The 19,771-nt window shown below is 37.1% G+C and overlaps 2 protein-coding genes across 9 annotated transcripts in view; one reads left to right on the top strand and one right to left on the bottom strand.

Annotated features, from left to right (window-relative positions):
- The window catches only part of COL19A1 (collagen type XIX alpha 1 chain), a 324,092-nt gene extending 310,400 nt beyond the window's left edge, over positions 1 to 13,692 (top strand). For 7 of the 8 annotated variants that reach the window (XM_032409538.1, XM_032409537.1, XM_032409544.1 and 4 more), the window contains 3 exons: positions 2,682 to 2,810; positions 9,411 to 9,488; positions 9,666 to 13,692. In XM_032409538.1, the coding sequence (XP_032265429.1) occupies positions 2,682 to 2,810; positions 9,411 to 9,488; positions 9,666 to 9,784 (326 nt within the window). In that variant the 3' untranslated portion in view covers positions 9,785 to 13,692. The other variant, XM_032409543.1, reaches the window with a different exon arrangement.
- Positions 13,693 to 19,212: 5,520 nt separating this feature from the next.
- Positions 19,213 to 19,771, bottom strand: part of COL9A1 (collagen type IX alpha 1 chain) — an 83,466-nt gene continuing 82,907 nt past the window's right edge. Inside the window, exon 38 of the mRNA XM_032410140.1 lies at positions 19,213 to 19,435. Coding sequence (XP_032266031.1) covers positions 19,251 to 19,435 — 185 coding nt within the window. The 3' untranslated portion in view covers positions 19,213 to 19,250. The remainder of the gene's footprint in view (positions 19,436 to 19,771) is intronic.

Genomic DNA, 19,771 nt, shown 5'->3' with positions numbered 1-19,771 from the left:
AAGAAAAAAGAAAAGAAAAAAGAAAAAGAATGCGGTGAATATCTTTTGTCATGCTAAAGATATGCCCTGCTCCAGTTTCTGTTTTAAATCTAATTATTCATATATTCTATTTTTTAAATGTGAGATATATAAAATATAAACAAACCAAGCAAGTTTAAATAAAGAATCCAATGGTAGATTGTATTTATAATGGGCTTTGGATTAATTTGCATTAATGATTTCATTAAAATTAATTCCTAGTGTAGTAAAGTATTGAATATGGTTTTGAGGAAAAATTGAACTGGATAATGGCCTATGTAGACTTTATAACTGAGAAGTCAAGAATAATAAGTACAATCTTGGAATGATTATTCAAAAAAGCAATTCCAAGAAGGAATGTCTTATATTATGGAACAAGTTTTTAGTCATAAAATAAAGTTTATCAGCAGATAATCTTTATAGTGTCAGGGGCTTATAAAACATGGGTAATAGCACAGGGTGATAATCTCTTTCAGGCTTTCTCTGGGATTCCTGAACAAGAGCACTTAATGCAGAAGGTATAAAATGCCCAATACACGGCCCTGCTTACAGAGAATGTTTAATTAATGTAATTAATGATATGTCTTATTTAGGAATTTATTTTAGTGTGAAAATTTTCAATTATATTTTCATATTTCCATTTTCTTTGAACTTCCTCAGTTTCCAGATCCTTTCAATTTCATGAGTTACTAATGCACTGATGTTCTGTAATATACTCACTTTTATCCAAAGGCATTACTGATTTATTAATAAGTCTCCTAAATAAAGTATTAATAGTTGCATGACACCAATACCACCTATAATGACACTTTCATGGCCTAATGACTGAGCTCACCTTATAGAAGCCCCTTTAATCAGTCCTCGCTTCCTTCCCTGGGTTCTTTCTTTAGGACCCAGATGAACAGTGTTAGGCTCCAGGTAGTTTGGGGAATGAACAAAAGGGCAAATGGCAATGATATGTTCCTTAAGAAGGCAGCATTACTTTTGGGGGAAGTATTCAATTCATAAAGGTCACATCACTCAACACCTGCAAAAGATTTTGCTGTTTTTATTGACATTTCTAAATGTTCTGGGTAATTTGTCAACTTCTCATAACTTGTGTGTTCTTCATTATAATGTTTTCTTCAGGTTCACAGAGATGTGTAGAAGCTTTTTATTGTTTTTACTCTGTCTACAATTGGAATTCAGTGAGAGCATGCTCATTGGTACCAATGCTGAATTTTTTCTTTGGCCAAATTAGACATACTCCCTACTAAAACCATGACTGAATAATGGGACTAACTGGAAATAAAACCAGAAAAAAAGAATAATATTGAGGGTGTATAATAAGATTTAAAAAAAAAAAAAAAAGCAAAATTTGGGGCACTTGGGTGGCTCAGTCAGTTAAATTGTTGCCTTTGGCTCAGGTCATGATCCCAGGGTCCTGGGATTGAGTCCCGCGTTGGGCTCCCTGCTCCTTGCTTGGTGCGGAGCCTGCTTCTCCCTCTCCTTCTGCTGCTCCCCCTCCTTGTGCTCTCTCTCTCTCTAATAAATAAATAAAATCTTTAAAAAATAAATAAATAAATAAAGCAAAATTTGGTTGTTGACAAAGTACAATATTTTCCCAGTATAGGAATTAAACAGTGAAATCATAGTGAATATGGAACCAATGACCATTTTTTTCAATAAAAAAATCTATTAATAATGCAGTTTTATTCAAGGATATAAAGTGTCATGTACTATATGAGTTATCTATTGTTGCATAAGAAAATACCTCAAAACTTTAGTAGCTTAAAATAGCAAACATTTATTATCTCACATTTTCTGTAGGTCAGGTACTTGATGGGTTGCTTAATTTTATGTTTCTGGCTCAGAGTGTACAACGAAGTTCCAGTTAGGATGTCAGCCAGGGCTGCAGTCATCCGAAGGCTGGACTGGGGTCAGAAGATCCACTTCCAAGCTCACACATGTGGATGTTGACAGTGGCCTCAGTTCATCCCCATGTGGGCCTCTCTATGGGACTTCTTAAATGTCCTTACTACACAGCAGCTGGCTTTCCCCAGAGTGAGCAATCCAAGAGAGAGAGCAGCCAGGAAGCTATGGCGCCTTTTCTGACTTAGTTTCCCTATTTGCACAATGTCAATTCTGCATTTCTTCTATTCATTTGAAATGAAAAGTAACTCCAGCCCACACTCAAGGATAGGGGAATTAGTCTTCACCTAACAATTCCATTTGGAAGAGAATGTCAAGGACTTTGTAAACATATTTTAAATGACCACACACATTTACAACATTGCTGGAAAGTGGCTTAAATTTATTATTAAAACCATCTTTTAATAGAAACCCAAAATTCTCTCCATAAGTCATTACCAAGGTTTAATTAGATTTCAGGCTAATGTTCTCTCCAGTAGACTTGCCGCATCTCTGAAGCACTGAAAATTCTCAGACCCTCTGATTAGCACAGGTGGTCTGCATTTATATTCAGACAACTTTATACAATCCATTTTGTTTGACCAATCAATAAGACAACTCTCTCAGCAGTCAGGCCAACTAGTAAATTAAATGTGCTTAAATTGAAAACCAAGTAGGGTTTTTTGTTGAATTTCATGTAAAAAATTTTGAAAAATGTTGATGAAAAACTGTTTCTATTACATGATATACTCTTTTTTCTTCCATAAATGAAGAGAGGATGGCCGTGTTCCTATCGCAGCTCAAGGTGCCAGCAGCAATGTTGGCTGCTCAAGCTCACGGGAGGCCTGGTCCACCAGGAAAGGATGGATTACCTGGGCCACCAGGAGACCCTGGACCCCAAGGTAAGTCTTCAAGTATAATATTTGTTTAGAACATGCCGATCACAGTTAAAGCAAATATATATGTATATACATATATATGTGTATATATGTACACACACATATATATAATGATTAATATAGAATATCTTGTTCATATTTGACATTCTAGAAGTTGATTTTTAACTATTATGACTTAAAGCTTAAAACAGGCTAATAATTACCTGCTACTCTAAATGTATTTTAATAATATTTGTTATAAGAATAACTGCAACAATAATGGCTTATATGTCATTATTTTGTGGGAATCAGGGTTGTTTATGCCTCCCTACTGATGTAATTTGACAACAACAAGAATCATCTTAGTATCTTGAAGAAGCTGAGGAGTATTAAGAGATGCCACTACAGTAGTGATTTAGGTCCAAGTAAAATTTTGAGAAATTTTAGAATCCTTCCCATATGGTTTCAAAAATGTTTAAAGCAAAACTTTACTTAAATTGGCAAAAAATTATGTTTCCACTGATGACAACTTGACAGAAGACATGATTTTGAGCATAGCTTGACTAAATTAAGCCAGCAAGGTCATTTTCTAGAAATCTGGTTAGCAATCAGCAGAGAAATCAAATAGACCCTGGTTTAGAGGACTCACAACTCTGACAAGGAAATATTAAATCCAGTAAGTACATAGCATGAAAGATAAAACCAGAGCAACTCCTTTTCATGTGTTACCATTGAGGAGCTCAAGGGTCCTCCTTGAAATATCAAAAGTTTGTATAAAGGAGAAAACAGAGAGTGAACATTAAAATTGCAAGAGAATACAGTCCAAAATACTATCTATGCAGAGAATTATTTTTCTTTCACTAGTTCACTGTCCTTCCTATGAGCCTGGTTTTCCATAGGAAGTGCCCAAGTGACTGACAGGCCCTTCCTTCTCTGAGAGAAAAACTATCTCCAATCACAGGGTCTGTTAGAGTCTTACCCTTCAGTCACAGCTGACAAGGCTTTCGGTTTAGTTAGCACGATGTAGAACAACAGAAACATCATTCTAGTTCACCTAAACTAAACAGTATATTCTACCTTTCCCTGAGATCATAGAGAAGTTTGGCTGATAGTTGGAAGAAAATGTGTAGAAACGGGTGTAGCCTTCTGGGTGTACATGGTTGTGTAGAAGGTAGTTAATTATTATCTTCCATTAGTTGAGTCTGTTCTGAAATCAGAGTCTATGAATCTGGAACAAAGAGCTTGAAGACTCATCTAAAGATGGATGATGCCTCAAACTATGTGAAGGATAAGAACTGTTAACACCAATAGCAGAAAAAAATATGTACTGATGCTTCAAATAGCTGTTCAGAGAGGACAAGTACAGTGGGGAAATCAGGATTATCAAGGAAAATAGTTCTGGAACTGGAGACACCTGTCCATACAAACTCCGGGCTTCAGACTCCCTCCCCATGTAGGGAAGGCCCATCTGGAAGGCTCTCAGTCAGAGACAATGCCAAGACAGCCATGTTAGTGAAGCTTTTGGAAAAAGACTATTCACCACTCAATTTATCTTCCGTTTTGTGAAAGATTTCTGTGGGATTTATCTATTTGCTTAAGAAATCTTCCAGACTACTTCTACTCCTGATAAGACTTCTTGACTCAATTCTTGAATTGGAAAGACTTCCTTATATGATTTCCAACTTTTTAAAAACCAGTGTTTGGTAAAATTGACAAAGCTTGTGCTCGCTCTGGCAGCATGACGTATGTTAAAATTGACAAAACTTTAGTCCCGCCATGGAGTTTCTAACAGACGTATCTTCGACTCCAGCTCAGTTAGCTGTCTCTTCAACTTTCATATGATAGCTCCTTTCTAATATTTGTTAAATTTGCCAGAAAGGCCGTGGAAAAATAAAAACCTACATAAAATGGGGTCCATTTTTAAGGAATATTTGCCTGTAGTCATGCTATGCTGATAAAGCCACCAAGCAATCTTGTCGTACAAAAGAAAACAAGAGGCTGCTATTTGATTTTTGGTGCCTCTCCAAGAGTTCACAAGTAATTGAAGGCTTTGTGGTAGAGAAATAGACAGGAAGTGTTCAGAAGATAAAGTTATGCATATAGGCTCCAAGTTTTGCTCTGCCTGACTTAAAAGTTTTCTCCAAAAGGAAAGAAACAAAATGCATATAAAACTGTTACCCTAGTGTCCATTGCAGACGTCAGATGCTGTTGGCTGAATTAGTCCTCTTCGTGACACAGCATGATTGAGTTTGAGAAAAGATTGAAGTGAGAAAAGCAGCACAGAAAGGGAAAGAAAGTGTGGGCACTGAGCCTGGCGCAGCATGTTCTGCCCACTCATGGATTCTGTTTGATGGTGGCTCTTCTGCAATTTCTAAGAGACGTTTTTTCCAGTGTTTATTAGGAAAGAAATCCACTTTCATTTAAAAAGTGGTTTGTATTGAAATGTGTACTATAGAAGGAGTCCTTTATTATCTTATTACCTTAAGAGCAGGACAGAAATTTAAAGGGGTCTCATAAGTTTCCTGTGCAATCCTGAGAAGCAGGAGACCTGTGGAGAGCGGTGAGAACATTGATGCAAGACTAATATCAGCACTCAATCCTAGTTGAGAAAGGGAGGTACTGCTCCTACCAAGATTCTGACAATGAAAACTTGGATCCTCTTTCAGTGGCCTGGTCTTCTTCTGATGAAAATAGAAACCACTGTGATTCTGAGTTGAGACACTTCATTTGCATTTTCCCTGAAGTCCCAAAGGGGGTGATCGTTGACGTCTTTTTTAAATTCAAAAGCAGTTCTAGGCAACTTTATATTTTAACCATCCCGTGGGTTTCTGGTTATTGCCTTCCCTCTGCAGTGAGAGAACTTTCCTTGGTGTTCATTCCCACCTCGGATCTGCAGCGTAGGTTCCGATGGTTGTGCAGCGGGGGTGAGCAGGAAGGTGCCACACTAGTAGGATCAAAGAAGCCCAGTGACATGATGCAGCTGGGTCTCCATATATACACGAGCGAGGCGGATCTTCCCATCAGCCCTGATCCTCTTGGGCAAGTTTTATGAGAAAGAACTTTATTTAAACTGTTTTCAAACACAACTGATTCTCCACCTCTGAAAATTCTGAAGAGCAGATGCTACGCTTGAAAGCCCTGTTTCAGAAAGAACCCCGCCCACAGAGTAGATGTGGAATTAGTAGCGGAAAACAGATCCAGTCATTCCATGTGTCCTCCATCCATTTTGAAAGGACATTACTGGGAATGGTGGTTCCTACTTTTGAATTTTAAAGTTTCGCTGTTATTGATTTTATAACGAAGAAAGCCTTCTGTTCTTTGTAAGCCAGTGCCCCATAGGGTAGTTCCTGTGACTGATACGGATCTGACCCGGCACACTGGTTAGTGGTAAGGGCCTTAGGAAACGGGAGGCGTGTGTGTCCACCATGGCTGAGGCGCATGGCAGCCCGTCAGTGGGCTGGGCACAGGAGGCTGAACGACTTGTGATGTGAGCCGCACATCAGGACAGGAAGAACTGTCCCTCCCCAAATGCTGGAAACCCTCCTTTCATGGCCATTTGTATGCAGATAGATGCACTGAATTGCAGTTTAAAAGTAAATCCCTGGGGTCAAAACAGAAATCTGTCTACAGAAAGTACATCCAGTCTGCCATCTAAAACACTCCAACAAGCACCAAGTTTATTTAATGACTAGGACATTACTAGTCAGATGCTGTAGATTAGGACATCACTGTGGTTTTCTTTCCCCACCTAAGCTACAGGATATCAAGCTGTCACCCTGCATCCTTATAGACCGTAGAAATACGAGTCCATTGATGGGTAGACCTGCCTTTTATTCTTTTCCAAATTTCAAGACAGGCCTACCCGGAAGGGGTGAAAAGCTTAATTCTAGAAAATGGGAAAGCTCTTACTGATTTTATTAGCATTCTTATCTGAAGTTCTGTTGTGAAGCAATTATAAAATAAGACCCTATGGCTTTATGGCAGCCTTCCTAAGGAATTAGCTTGAGGCCTTATTAGGAAAATTGAGAGTAAAAGCTCTCATGTGCTTGTACAATTCAACAGCAATAGTAGATAGTTATTAACCTAATGAACTGAGAGCTTTGTACAAATAAATCATTACATTTGACAGGAAAAATGTAAATGTTACCCTATTCTGCAAATATGCGAATTACTGTTTCTTGTTTTGTGATACCATATGCACTGAAATCCATGTGGAATAATAAATTTTTGCCTTATATTAAAATCTGAGAACTGAATTTGAGTATGTAAGTTTTAGCAGATACCGTCTCCATTTGGAATTGTGTTACACTCTTGTTAATCCACTTGGTAATCGAAAGTTCATACAACGTTTGCTTTTTTCTTTCTTCCTCATTTTTTAGCCTATGATCTCAAGCACTTACTGAGATAGCTTGAGGGTCAACGTTATAATTTTTCACAGTCGTTGGACCTGGTTGAACTATCAAATACACCTCATGTAACACATGTTATTTCACTGCAGAAATGTTTAAATAATGGAATTGGAAGGGTGCTTTCAAATGACCCTAAATATAAGCATTTTTCCTTGTTGTTCACAGAAGTTAAATGAAAGTCACTTATGTAGAAGAAATTCTGGTAATATTTTGAATTTGAATATGTATCAACTTCTGATGTCATGCCACATGTTCAAACCACTATTGTCTCTAAAATCTAGGATTATATTGAATATCCGTAACAGTCTTCAAGTATAAATGTGTGAAAATTTCTCCCTGGATATACTTCCAATATGCACCTCAAAATATATTTCCTGAATGTATATGCTTTTTTCCCACTATTTTCATATGTATGATCAGGTCACACCTCTAAAGTAAAAAAAAATAATGGTGTGGTGATCCTATTGCTGATATTATTTTAATTATAAGGTATGTACTATATGGTCAAGTAAAAATGAAGATTGGCAACCCCAAAACTGATGTCTAATTCTCAACAATAATGGGAAATCATTTTTCTTACATTCTGCTCATAGAAAACATTAAAATTTCTTCTCTTATCATGTTCTGCAGTAATAACACACCTTTACAGAAAGGCACAACTAAGTCAGGACCTACTTCTCCTACTGAGGTGCTCTCCTGATTATCTCTGTTGGGTGCTTGCATGTTTCTGCATGACTGCTTTGTTCATTTTGGACAAGGTGTAGTTTTTAAGCTGCTGTTTAAATATGAAAAGTTGGAAATTAAACTCTATTTACCATCATCATGAAACTCTTAGAGCCACAAAACCTTTTTATCAAACAGAATCTTACATGGATGCCAATATATAAAACACAGATCAAAAGTGTTATATGCTTTATATTTTTTTACTTGCAATTTTATCTCTTTTAAGTATCATTGACACACAATGTTATATTAGTTTCAGGTGTACAACATAGCGATTAACAAGTCTATGCATTATGCTGTCCTCACCAGGAGTGTAGCTCCCATCTGTCACCATACAACACTATTACAATATCACTGACTATATTCACCATGCTGTACCTTTTATTCCCGTGACTTATTCATTCCATAGCAGGAAGCCTGTATCTCTCACTCCCCTTCACCCATTTTCCCCATTCTACCATCCCCTCTAGCAACCGTCAGTTGACTCTCTGTATTTGTAGGTCTGATTCTGCTTTTGTTTGTTTATTTATTCACTTGTTTTGTTTTTTAGATTCTACATATAAGTGAAGTCATATGGTATTTGTCTTTTTGCTTTTTAAAAGCAGAGATGAGGGCTCCCAGAGGCAGAAACTACTCTGCACTAGTCTAACTCATGTGACAACAAGCATATTCAAGAATAAGAATGATTTTATCTTAAAATGTATACAGATCTTAGACCTAATTCATTTTGGCTAAAGGATCTTAAATTGATGAAGTGAGCTTAGATGAATCCCTCAACCTCCTTGCTTTCTAGCATTGTTGCAGCACCTCGTCCTTTGGAGTTATGAACTGCCATGTTAAACCATGGCCTTGCTGGTTTAGCTTTCCTTGGAAGGGATGTAATGTTGATGTAGTCAGTGATTTGAACAAAGACCTGATTTGTCCTCTCCTGACTTCTGAGACAGATGGCTTTCCATATACTCACACTCTTGCTGTCATTTATTAAAATCATGAATTTTTGTTCCTTTCATTCCCTTTAATTCTTGGACTAAGGTCCAGATTCTTGTTGTCATATCATCTTGTCCTCATACTAAGCAGAACTCTGGCAGTGTACTTCTTGTATTTAGCCTGTATCTAGAGTCCAGTCAGAATTGAATTGAAGAGGGTTCACGCACCTTGTCATAGCTATTTGAAAGATGATATGAATGATTGATTTGAGTTACTTAGGTATCATTTTTCAGGGTCAAAAAATCTCACTGTCAATAGTTTGACTAGTTGGAACTTTTATGGTAGCTGCATATTTCTAAGATCCTCATTGCATATTGCACCTAATCTGATATGTAAGCCTAATGTGACTATAATGCAAAACAGATAGCTAATATGCTGCTTATGTTAAGTGAAGGAATAACATAAAATACATAGTATGGATTAAGAACATGATTCTTGCCCATGCTCTGTTGCCACAGAACACTCTTACTTCTTGTGTCTCTCTTTTTATGTATCTCTCATTTAGGCTACCGAGGACAGAAGGGAGAAAGAGGGGAGCCTGGAATTGGGCTTCCAGGGAGTCCGGGTCTTCCTGGCACTTCAGGTAATAGTGATATTATCTTCACAACACAAGCAAGCCTCTAAAAACAGGAACTGCACCTTCTCGCCTGTGGCCCTTATGTGTTGCTGCAGGTGAAGTTGAATGACCCATGTTGGTTGGAGTGAGGGAGGAAGAGCCATATGTGATCTGCATTCTGATGGGGGTCTTTTATTTCATTAGCTCCGGGTTTGCCAGGCTCACCAGGTGCCCCAGGTCCCCAGGGCCCCCCAGGACCTAGTGGAAGATGTAATCCAGAAGATTGCCTCTATCATGCCCGTCAGCGGACAGGTGGGAAATAAACACACCTGGGGAAGACTTGACATTGAGCTATCTTAATACTCTCAAACCCTCATGATATATGGGTGGCTTTTTTTGATTTTTGTTTTTGGTAAGCCAGACATTAAAAGCAACAGTTGGAATCCTATAATTGGGATAGCAGCATTTTCAGCTTTTCCCAAATTCATTCCATATGTTTTGCTTCACCATTACTATGATTTTTATTCAGGATCTTCTATGAACTAAGCAAGCAGATCTTGTCATTAGTTCTTCTTCAAGATGAAATTACATCTTATGATTTAGTAGGCTGATGGTGATGTACATTTTCTAGACTTATCAACTTGTATTTGGCCTTTGATTTCTGAATTTTAAAGTTTCAGACTTCAAGTTTTCTTGGAGTTTAAATTTATCATCATTGCTAAAAATTTCAACTTTTTTGACATAGTGCATTGCTCCTGCTCAATGTTTTTTGAAGACTTTTATAGCTGAAGATTTCTTATACCATCCTATGTCCATCCTGCTTATGCAGAGAAATAGATAGGCAATAAGAGCTTCACTTCATAACTCATTTTGGAAAAAAAACCCAGGAGGCTATTTTATCAGGGAGCCCAAAACCCACCATAGCCAACGACTGAAATGATTTTGTTAATTCTGTATAATGAGCTCAGTTCAAAGCAATCACCACTGGCATGAATATGTGCTGCATGAAGAGGGGAACAAAGTCCAATTGTACAAGAGTCCCACAAGAAAAGCCCAACACTGCAGTGTCTTTGCTGAGTTTCTCATTTGGGAAACAGAAGGCAGTTTTCCCTAACAGGTGTTTGATGGTGGAGGCATCAAGCTGTCTTTGGTACCTTTGAAGCTTTACATGGCCTAGCAAGGTCTTGGGGTCCTGGTATCCATTATCCTTCTGGCTGGATCACTCTCCAATTTTAAGACAAGAACTGGCCATCAGAACAAAGGATGGGATGTGTAGCAACTGGGAAAGAGACCCCTTGATCTAGAAGATGAAGGTGTGGTGCCTCCAGGTGCGTATTGAGGAGGTGAAGCCCAAAAGCTCTTACGGAGAAACAGTATTCTCGAGAAACAGGGCAGCCAAGGAAAGCCACGGGACCGGATATGCAAGTAGCGCTCAGACCAAAGAGGTAGCACTAACTTCAGGGGAAAAAACAGGCACTGTGAAGACCGCGTCCTCTGACAGGGAACGAAAGTACAGTGATCACCAACCCAATTGCTTACTACGGTATTTTTATTGCCTAGCTGTACATTATTTTGAGAGGGTGAAAACAACTGACTTTCTAGAACATTGGGCACGAGGATGTTGCTGAAATCTAAGCAGTGGGTCCCACAGATGCGGTGAGTGTGCGGCCCAGAGCCCTCCTGCCGGAAATGAGGAGGCCCCACCTCTTCAAAGAGCAGCGCAGATTCCAATTTGACTAGAACAGGCTACAATGGTTGCTTTTATTTGTTCATTGGAAAACGGATTTGGAAAGACAAGCCCACTGAAATTGGAACAAGCTGTGAACAGAGTTGTGTACGGAGGCTTTTGTTCAAATGCACCCATGATTTAAACTGGTTTTCATTAGAGATGAACGAACTGCTGGTCAGGTATTGTCAACGTGGCTGTGTGCACACACAACTGTTTAGTTACTTCATATTGAATAATGTTGTATATTTCAATTCCAAGTTTGTTTCTTTTATTCTCTAAGGTTATTTTATTTATTTCCAATGTTTTAAACTTTAAATTGATTTTCTTCTTCAATTTTCCTTCCTGTGCAATACCTACCATGGTGCTGTGTTTTAGATTACACAATTGGAATATGCATATGCATTTTCTTAGTAAAATGATAAATTATCCCTCCCAAAAATGTACAGAGATCCAAAATCTGGTGCTATGTGTATATCTTGAGCTTTTAATTTGTTGAACTTTAATTTTTTGAATTTTCTGAAAGCTTACAACTCATCTGCCACTCCTTAATTTACTTGAACTTATCACGATGCTATACATTTTATGTTTTCAAAGATTATTTTTTCATATTAATTAGTAGGTTGTTTATCCTTTTGCCTCTTTGCTAATCCGGAAGTACTTATTTTAGCATGTTCATGTTCTCATGAACATTTTTGCTGCTGGTGATCAGTGTATTTTTCCTTGTTTTCTTTGAGTCTTATATATCCATAAAAAGACTCCATTTATTTTCTCGTTTTACAACTTATGTTCATTTTAATTCCACAGAATATGTCATGCATCCTTTCTTACAAATTGTATATTTAGGAACCTTTCTTTGTCTAAATTCCATTAATTGCTGGGCTGGTTTATTCCTGTTCCAAGAATTTGGATTTATTCAGGTGATTTAAGGGGGATGGGGAATATCACGTTCTATGATGCATATGACAAAATAGAGCTCATTGATTCAAGCTCATTTGTTATAACTGACATATATGACTTAATTTACCTTTGGCATAAGTAGAAAAATGGGACTGTGTCCACATGGAATGAGCTCTTCTCACCCTGCTTAACATTTACCTTCCAACATTTGCTCTTGTCTCACATGATCTGTAGCCAACAGCAATGAGAAAGCCTGGGCCCAGCTAACACAACACCAAATAAAGTGGACATTTGGCAGTTGCCTAATTCCCTTACTATCAAGGAAGTGGATAATTAAGGCCCCGAAGTAGGGTGGGAAATTTTCCCCTCCATAATTTGGTGGTGGCAAACTCTGTGGTATCATTTTATTCCATTCCGAAGCATTTGTTTACTTTCAGATAGATGTCAGTAGTGTCCACAGCAGGGAAGAAGAATTATCAAATTTCCTGAATTCTCTCTTATTTGGACTCTAGAATAATTACAGGGCATGATGACAATTAGTAATTAAAACTGGGTTTGCCCTATATAAGTATGTTTGGATTCCAGTCTAACAATTTGTACCAAGATCAGTTAACACTTTCAGATAGAAATCTTTCTATGCAAAGAATAAGATATGACTTCAATTAATATTCATAGCCTTTAGAATCTAAAGAAGAAGGAAGAATAATTCATGAGTTTGTTCATTGTTCTTTCCTGTTGAAGACATTAACCACTTCTTCCTGACCATAAGAGAAACACTACCAGTCTTAAACTTTGAAATTTTTCACTATGTGATCATAGTAATTTAATTAATAACTTTAAAGTAACCCCATACGCTATTTCTATATTTCATGACATTAGTGAAACTAAAAATTTTGTCACTTACAGAGCTTAAGTAATTACCTTAAGATTTGTTGTAAAAATGTCATTTGGTGTTTGGATTATAAAATATTTTTTATGAATATGTTTTAGGAATTAAATAAGACTTAGTCTTTCTCATCTGAGAACCTGTGATATACCTCCTTTTGTCCACAAGATGGTGTATAAAGCAATTTGAATCAGAAGAACTGAACAGACTTGCAGAAATACAAGGCTAGAAACAGTTTAGTGGACAACTAAATCAGACCCTTGCCTTTGCACTTATTTTATTTTTTTTACTTTTGTAAATAATTTCTTATTAATTTGTGTTTTGTTAATTTGTTTTAATTTATGTTCTTCCTCATTTTAAGTATCTTTACGAAGAAGGCACAATAACCTGTGATTCCTTGGCTGTTTCCATTTTATTTTTTAAGTGGATTTACATACCTGCTTAACTTGCAACTTTGCTTTTGGTAACTTTAGGTTGTATACTACCCTCATATTTTGGTGATTAACATGAAAACACCTAAGTATTCATCCTACTTTTTAGACAGGACACTCTCTTTTGATGGACAAGTAAAAAGCATTTAGCTTATCTCAAGAAGTAGACCATTTATAAAATTACACAATGTCTAAATCTCCATAATGTTCAAAGTACTTAAAATTTTTAAATTTAAAAATTAGATTTGTATGATGTTTCTATTTTCTAGAAATATATCACTATTTACAAAGAAAAGATAAGGAACACTGTTTTTCAAATTACTATTTTAATTTTGCTAACAGAGGTAGTAATACCCTGAGATTGAGAATTTCTAGGTTAAATTATATTCTCCAGTCTTTTCAATGAATTCTCAGAATCATTTTGCAGATTGGTTCATTGCTTTTGTTCTTCTTTTTTTTTCCACATTTGCCTGTGTTCCCTTTCTTAAGACACATCAGTGTTTATTGTTCTTTCTTCCCAATGTTCTTTCTTCCCAATGTTCTTTCTTAGAACTTTAGTGTTGAGGGACACACACCCTCTCCCCACCCCCCCCTTTTTTTTACCCTTTCCTCTCACAGACTACACAGGCTTCTAGGAGGAGAAAATGAAGAAAAGAACTGAATTTCTACCTTTTATGCCTCAGTACTTCTAAGTGACTCAGCCCATTGAATTCATTTACTAGTTGCCTGGCAGTGGTAGCATGATTTCTGTTAATTTTTTTTAATTACTAGGAGACTCAGGAAACAAGACAAATGGATGTTTTCAGTTTTACTGTGTTGGGTAGCTGGAGTCATAATCCATTTTCCTCAACAAAATCATGCCAGACTAACTGGTCAGTTTAAACTGAATGAAGAACCTGAGCACAGAGAAAGCTCACTCAGACAAGCAGACCCAGAAGAGCAAAAACTTACCTCAAAGATAAGACAGGCTTATAAAACCAAAGCCAAGTCTAAGAAAATCTAAATGGAAAACATTTCATGTTCACATAATATAGTAAAGAGTGATACATGGTACAACTCAAGGAGTCAGCTACCTACTTCATGAATTTGTCAAAAGTGAATACTAATAAAGTAGGAGATTTCATTAAACTTATGGGGTAGTTCAATAAGAATTAAGTTCATCAGAAGGGTGTGTGTCATTTGACCATAATAAGCTTATGGGTGTAAAGATGCTAATTAATTTACAATTTTTCATTTTACTGTATTATTTAAAGTATATTTTAGGGATAAATATTTTTCAGTGTATTGATGTATTTAAATTCAGATTGTTTTATGGCATATTTTATAACTATTTATTTTTAAAATAACATTTAGGGTATATTTTTTCCCCATTTTGTTTGTTCTCTACCTTACCTCATCCAACTATTTAAGATTTCGTTTGACATAATCAAGTTAAGTGGAATGGCACTACTGTTATTCCAAATCTCACTTGGATATAATGCTTTGAGGCCTTGATTCCTATATGTCCACGATATATAATAAGCTTTTCGCTTATCTTAGCAATAAAGGATTTGACCCTAAATCAGGGAATTCTAAGGTGCAGTTATTAACACCATTTCTACTCTCTACCATTTCACCATTTCTCATGGCTGAAGCTCCACACTTAGCTCCATTCTTGTAGGTCTCAGCCACAAAGATGCCCCCAAAGCACTCGCATACCAAACGCGAGCCACACAGATGTCCAGGAAACCTGTAACTTGGACTATTGCAGGTTTCATGTTTATTCCATGCTGGAGATTATGCCTTTGCTTGTCACAGGAATCAGTGCTTAGCTCATAATAATTAAGTTTATTACCCATCTCCCTGGCAGCTCATAAAAAGCCTCGTCTGATGATTGTGGATAAGAATTACAAGCAGAAACAAAAGTCAGAGAACAATCCATCCTTTGCAACTTTTGTCACACAAAAGTGATCTCCTCACTAAAATCATTTAAGACTCGTTGGTATAGAGGGGCCTGAGCAAGATAAGAAATATCACAGTTAACTTTTCTCATAAATGTAAGCTCTTACATCATTAATGATAAGGCAATAGGCAATAAGAAGTTAAATACATAGCATGTTTCCTTAACAGAAATTAATCACATCAAAACATGCCCGTGGATTTACATGTCTGTTTAGACTGGGAAATGATTTACGTAGGTCTTAACTATTCTCATCTTCAGGTCTCCTTGTGATATAGTAAATTAACCAGGTGTTCTCTAAGGAATATTCTCAAGTCTTTTCACACACAGATCTTCAACATGGAGGCCAAAGACAAATGCAAATAAATCTTAAAAAGAAAGATAGTTTCTTGGAGCCATTTTCCCTCATTTGTTCTCTCTCTAGTTAGTCTTAGACAACTTGTTGGAGTCAAGAGTAAGATGTGGAAGCATGTTAAGGAGAAAGTTAATATGGATTGCCATTTACGAAGACTAAAAATAATATCAGCATCCTCTTTCTGATAACTGGATCTAACAAATAGATTACACTTCCCCTAGTTAATCATTTAAAGAGCATTTGAGCATGTGTATTTATAGTCCTACATTGTAATGGTTAACAGATTGTGATTTAATATTTACTGAACCATATGCACTTAATACCACCATCCCAGATCACAAGCTCACTGAAAAGGGTTAAGTGCACAAATGAAAAAGATTTGCTTTACTCAATGGAAAAAAAAGGACTTGACCTGTATTTATTGAGCACAAATATTCTTTATTAAAGATATTTAAAACCATTTATGTCCATTGCAAAATTTGTAAATGGCAGAATCACTAGCTTGCTCGTATTTTTTTTCTCATTAGTACTTTTTCACTCCTTTTGCCAGGGCTAACAGAAAAAAGCAACTTTCTTGATATTTGGTATGATTTTATGTATTTTTAGTGATATTCTCCCTAAAATGGCTTATTTGTAAACTCATAGATATTATATGCCAGAAACACTGTCGTAGCCAAAAAAATCAAATAATAGAGATGATCTTCTAAAGAAGGGAGTCTAGCTTATTTCAGGTGGCAAATAAATCAGATTTTACTAATGATGTTTAAGAATAGCAATATTCATTTAGACAGTTTGACATAGAAAGTGTCTATGATCAAATCAATCACGTAACTGATATGACTACTAGTTCATACTCTTCTGCTAGACAGAAGTCAATTATCCCAAACCATGCCAGTGAATTTAAGTGCTCAGTCAACCTTGGAAGTGATTTCCATAGTTCTTAACCAACCTGTCAGACATTTGGGATGAAAATCATATCATAATGCCATAGAAGCACTGACTAGAAATAAATCAGTGATCATTTGCCCTTGAGTAATATGCCAGTTTCCAGCCAACCTTAATTACTCACACACTCTTCTCTCAGTGAGTGCTCTAGGTAGCACTTCACCCAACTTTTAAAAATATCTCAAAGAGGTTTTGAACTTTCTGTTTTGCTAGAGAGAGATTTGGCTTAATTAAATATTTATCAACTCTTTCATTGGAGAGGATTTGTTGGATGCTTTTCTTTGCAATTTCTCAGTCAAGTATTTACGGCTTCTGTAAACTACTTCACTTAACTGAATTTACAATGGATTGTTCCCACCATTTGGAATGTACTAGTTTTGCATCATCTGTTTGTAAGTGGTTGTTTCCAATATTGTGTATGGTGTCCGTGGAGCTTGTTGCACAGCCTTTTCTACATCAGGTTTGTAAAACAGTTGGATGAACTGTTCTTTGAAATTTTATTTTTTAAAAATTTTCTTATGAATACAATATTATAGAACTGGGAAATGTATTTATTTGGTTATCTAATTTTTCTTTTGTTGTATTTGATTATGTCACTCCCGTTAAAATAAAACCATCTTTGTGGAAAGACAAGGCCATTTCTTTGCATTTATTTGGTTAAATGTTGCAGTACCTAAAAAGGTTTGCCATTTATATAAAGATCATTTTAAGTAGTTAGAACGGATGTCTCTATTTCCAAAAATTATCTATTCCACATGAAGGAAAACATCCTTTTCAGTGTGTGTAAATGGCATTCATTTATGCAGCCAAGTTGGAATCATTCTCCTGAAGCACAATCCATGCTCAAAGCACAGAACTAGATGCTCGGAGAAGTTTTAAAGAAATCCAAATGCAGGGAGAGGGGAGGAGTGCCTGGATGGCTCCTTCGGGAGAGTATGCGACTCGATCTCAGGTCATGAGTTCAAGCCCCATGGTGGGTGTGGAGATTACTTAAATAAATAAATAAATCTTTTTAAAAACTTAAAGAAATCCAAATACAAATTAAATAATGATTGATTTAGCCAAACAAATAGGGCTAAAATTTTTAAATGTATAGCAAGTACACAAAAGAAAAAAATTGGTATCAAAGATCCTATTAGGGCTCACTCCCCCTTGATTTGAGATAACTGAATTCCATAAACCAACTGGAGATATTGACTGTTTTGAGCACTGTGCCATCCCCCTGGGAGAAGTTACTGTGACATAAAATTAATATATTAAGTCTGATCAATAGTTGATAGAAATGTCAATAAAATAGCCAGTCAATGTGACTATGTAAATAGTAAGAAAGTGCTTGAGTGGTCAGGCAATACCTATCCTATTGATAAGAATACAGTGCTTTAGCTGAGCTGTCGTCATAAAATGTCTACGAAAAATGGTGAAAAATGGTGAAACATAAATCATTTTTGCAGCAGTGAAGTTCTGAATAGGAAGGTGCTAACCATTGACACAAAAACAGTGGTTCCTAACCTAGAAACCAAGTCTGAAATGAAGTCTGAAATAGTCTGCCAACATGTTTGTACAGATGCACTCATGTGTTTTTCTGGGATGATGGCCCCATAGCTTTCATTAAAATTTCGAAAAGGTCCTTGAAGCTCTCCTGCACGCTGCACACATACACACAAAGAACTTCTATCCCCAGGGTAACACCCCCTAGGGAACAGGAAGGGTTTTTTTTTTTTTTTTTTTTTTTTAATTTCTCCATAGAGAAAAAGCACTACTATTATAAACATGCCTATAGAAATACCAGTAACTAGAAATTTTTCAATGTATTTAAATAAGTTCAGTGACTTCATTGAACATGATTATTTATAAGAAAACATACAAGAGATTAAGAAACCATATTTATTTCTTCTTTGGTACAACCAGGGATGTTACCTCAAACCTTGAAAATAAATAACCTCATTAAAACTTTGAATGTCAGGATACTAAAATTCCTTCTTTGCTTCACATAGAAGAGCTCAAAACATTAATGGGTTTGGGATACAGTACAGTTCAACAAAAATCCAGGCTGACTACAAAAACCAGCACGTGACGTAAGGAAATCATTGCGGACGGCTCCCGAGAGGACACGAGAGGACACACTGCTGGGCATTTTAAGCACCAGTTCTAGTGACTACAGTGAGGTTTCTTCCTCACTGGTCTGATAATCCTCTGTATGACCGAAACAGTAATCTGAGAACATCTAAATAAAAAAGGAAAAGAACTACTCCAGCTAAGGAAAACCAAACAGTTGTCCTTCTTTATTGGCACAGTGGCCCACGACGGGTCACACATGTACAGCGCGCTAAAGTTCAACATCCCGGGAATAGGATTATAAATTTATTTAAAGGGAGGGTTTTGGGGTTTTGTTTTTGTTTTTATCTGATGACTCTCCTGTCTCCCCTCCAAGGGCAAAGCAAGAGGATTTATTGAATAGCACCATTGTTTTAAATCTGTCATTAAGACTTATGTAATAACGTTGATGGTAATGCATCGTTGTCTCTTGCCTCGGCTTCGGTGGTGTTTCTCCTCCACGCTCCCCTGCCAGGCATGGTTTATGCAGACAGCCACGTGGCACTAAGCTTTTCACTGATCGGGCCCTTTGCTAAATGCCCGTTGCCCAGCCTGCAGGGTGCAGGAGGCTGGCTCGCAAAACCCAGGAGGGCCAGGAGGGCCCGGGGGACCAGGTACCCCGGGAATTCCTGCCACCCCTGGGGGACCTCGCTCGCCATCCCGGCCATTCCTCCCGTAGCTGGCAGGACCTGGTTCACCTGAAACACAAACGATTGCACATGTGAACAGGAGAACCCCGAAGGCTGTGAGCTGGCCGATGGCCCCGGACTCCCTCCCCCAGCCCAGCGGGGTGCACACAGGGCCTTAGTAAGTGCTTTTGGAAATGATGGGTGAAGATCGATGATGATGATGATAAAATTCCTTCGCTGGACTTGGGTTTCTTAGAAATTAAAAATGGAAGGAGGCCTCAGCATCTCCAGTATGGTAGCCTCCAGCCGCAAATGTCTATTGAGCACTGAAATGTGGCTAAGTCAAATTGGGATGAACTGTAAGAGTGTAAAACACACCTGGACTTTGAAAAATTAAAATATATT

This window comes from Phoca vitulina, unplaced genomic scaffold (assembly GCF_004348235.1).
Source record: "Phoca vitulina isolate PV1807 unplaced genomic scaffold, GSC_HSeal_1.0 scaffold11, whole genome shotgun sequence".
NCBI lineage: Eukaryota > Metazoa > Chordata > Mammalia > Carnivora > Phocidae > Phoca > Phoca vitulina.
The sequence above is the reverse complement of the archived record's forward strand: the minus strand, read 5'-3'. Positions and strand labels throughout refer to the sequence as shown.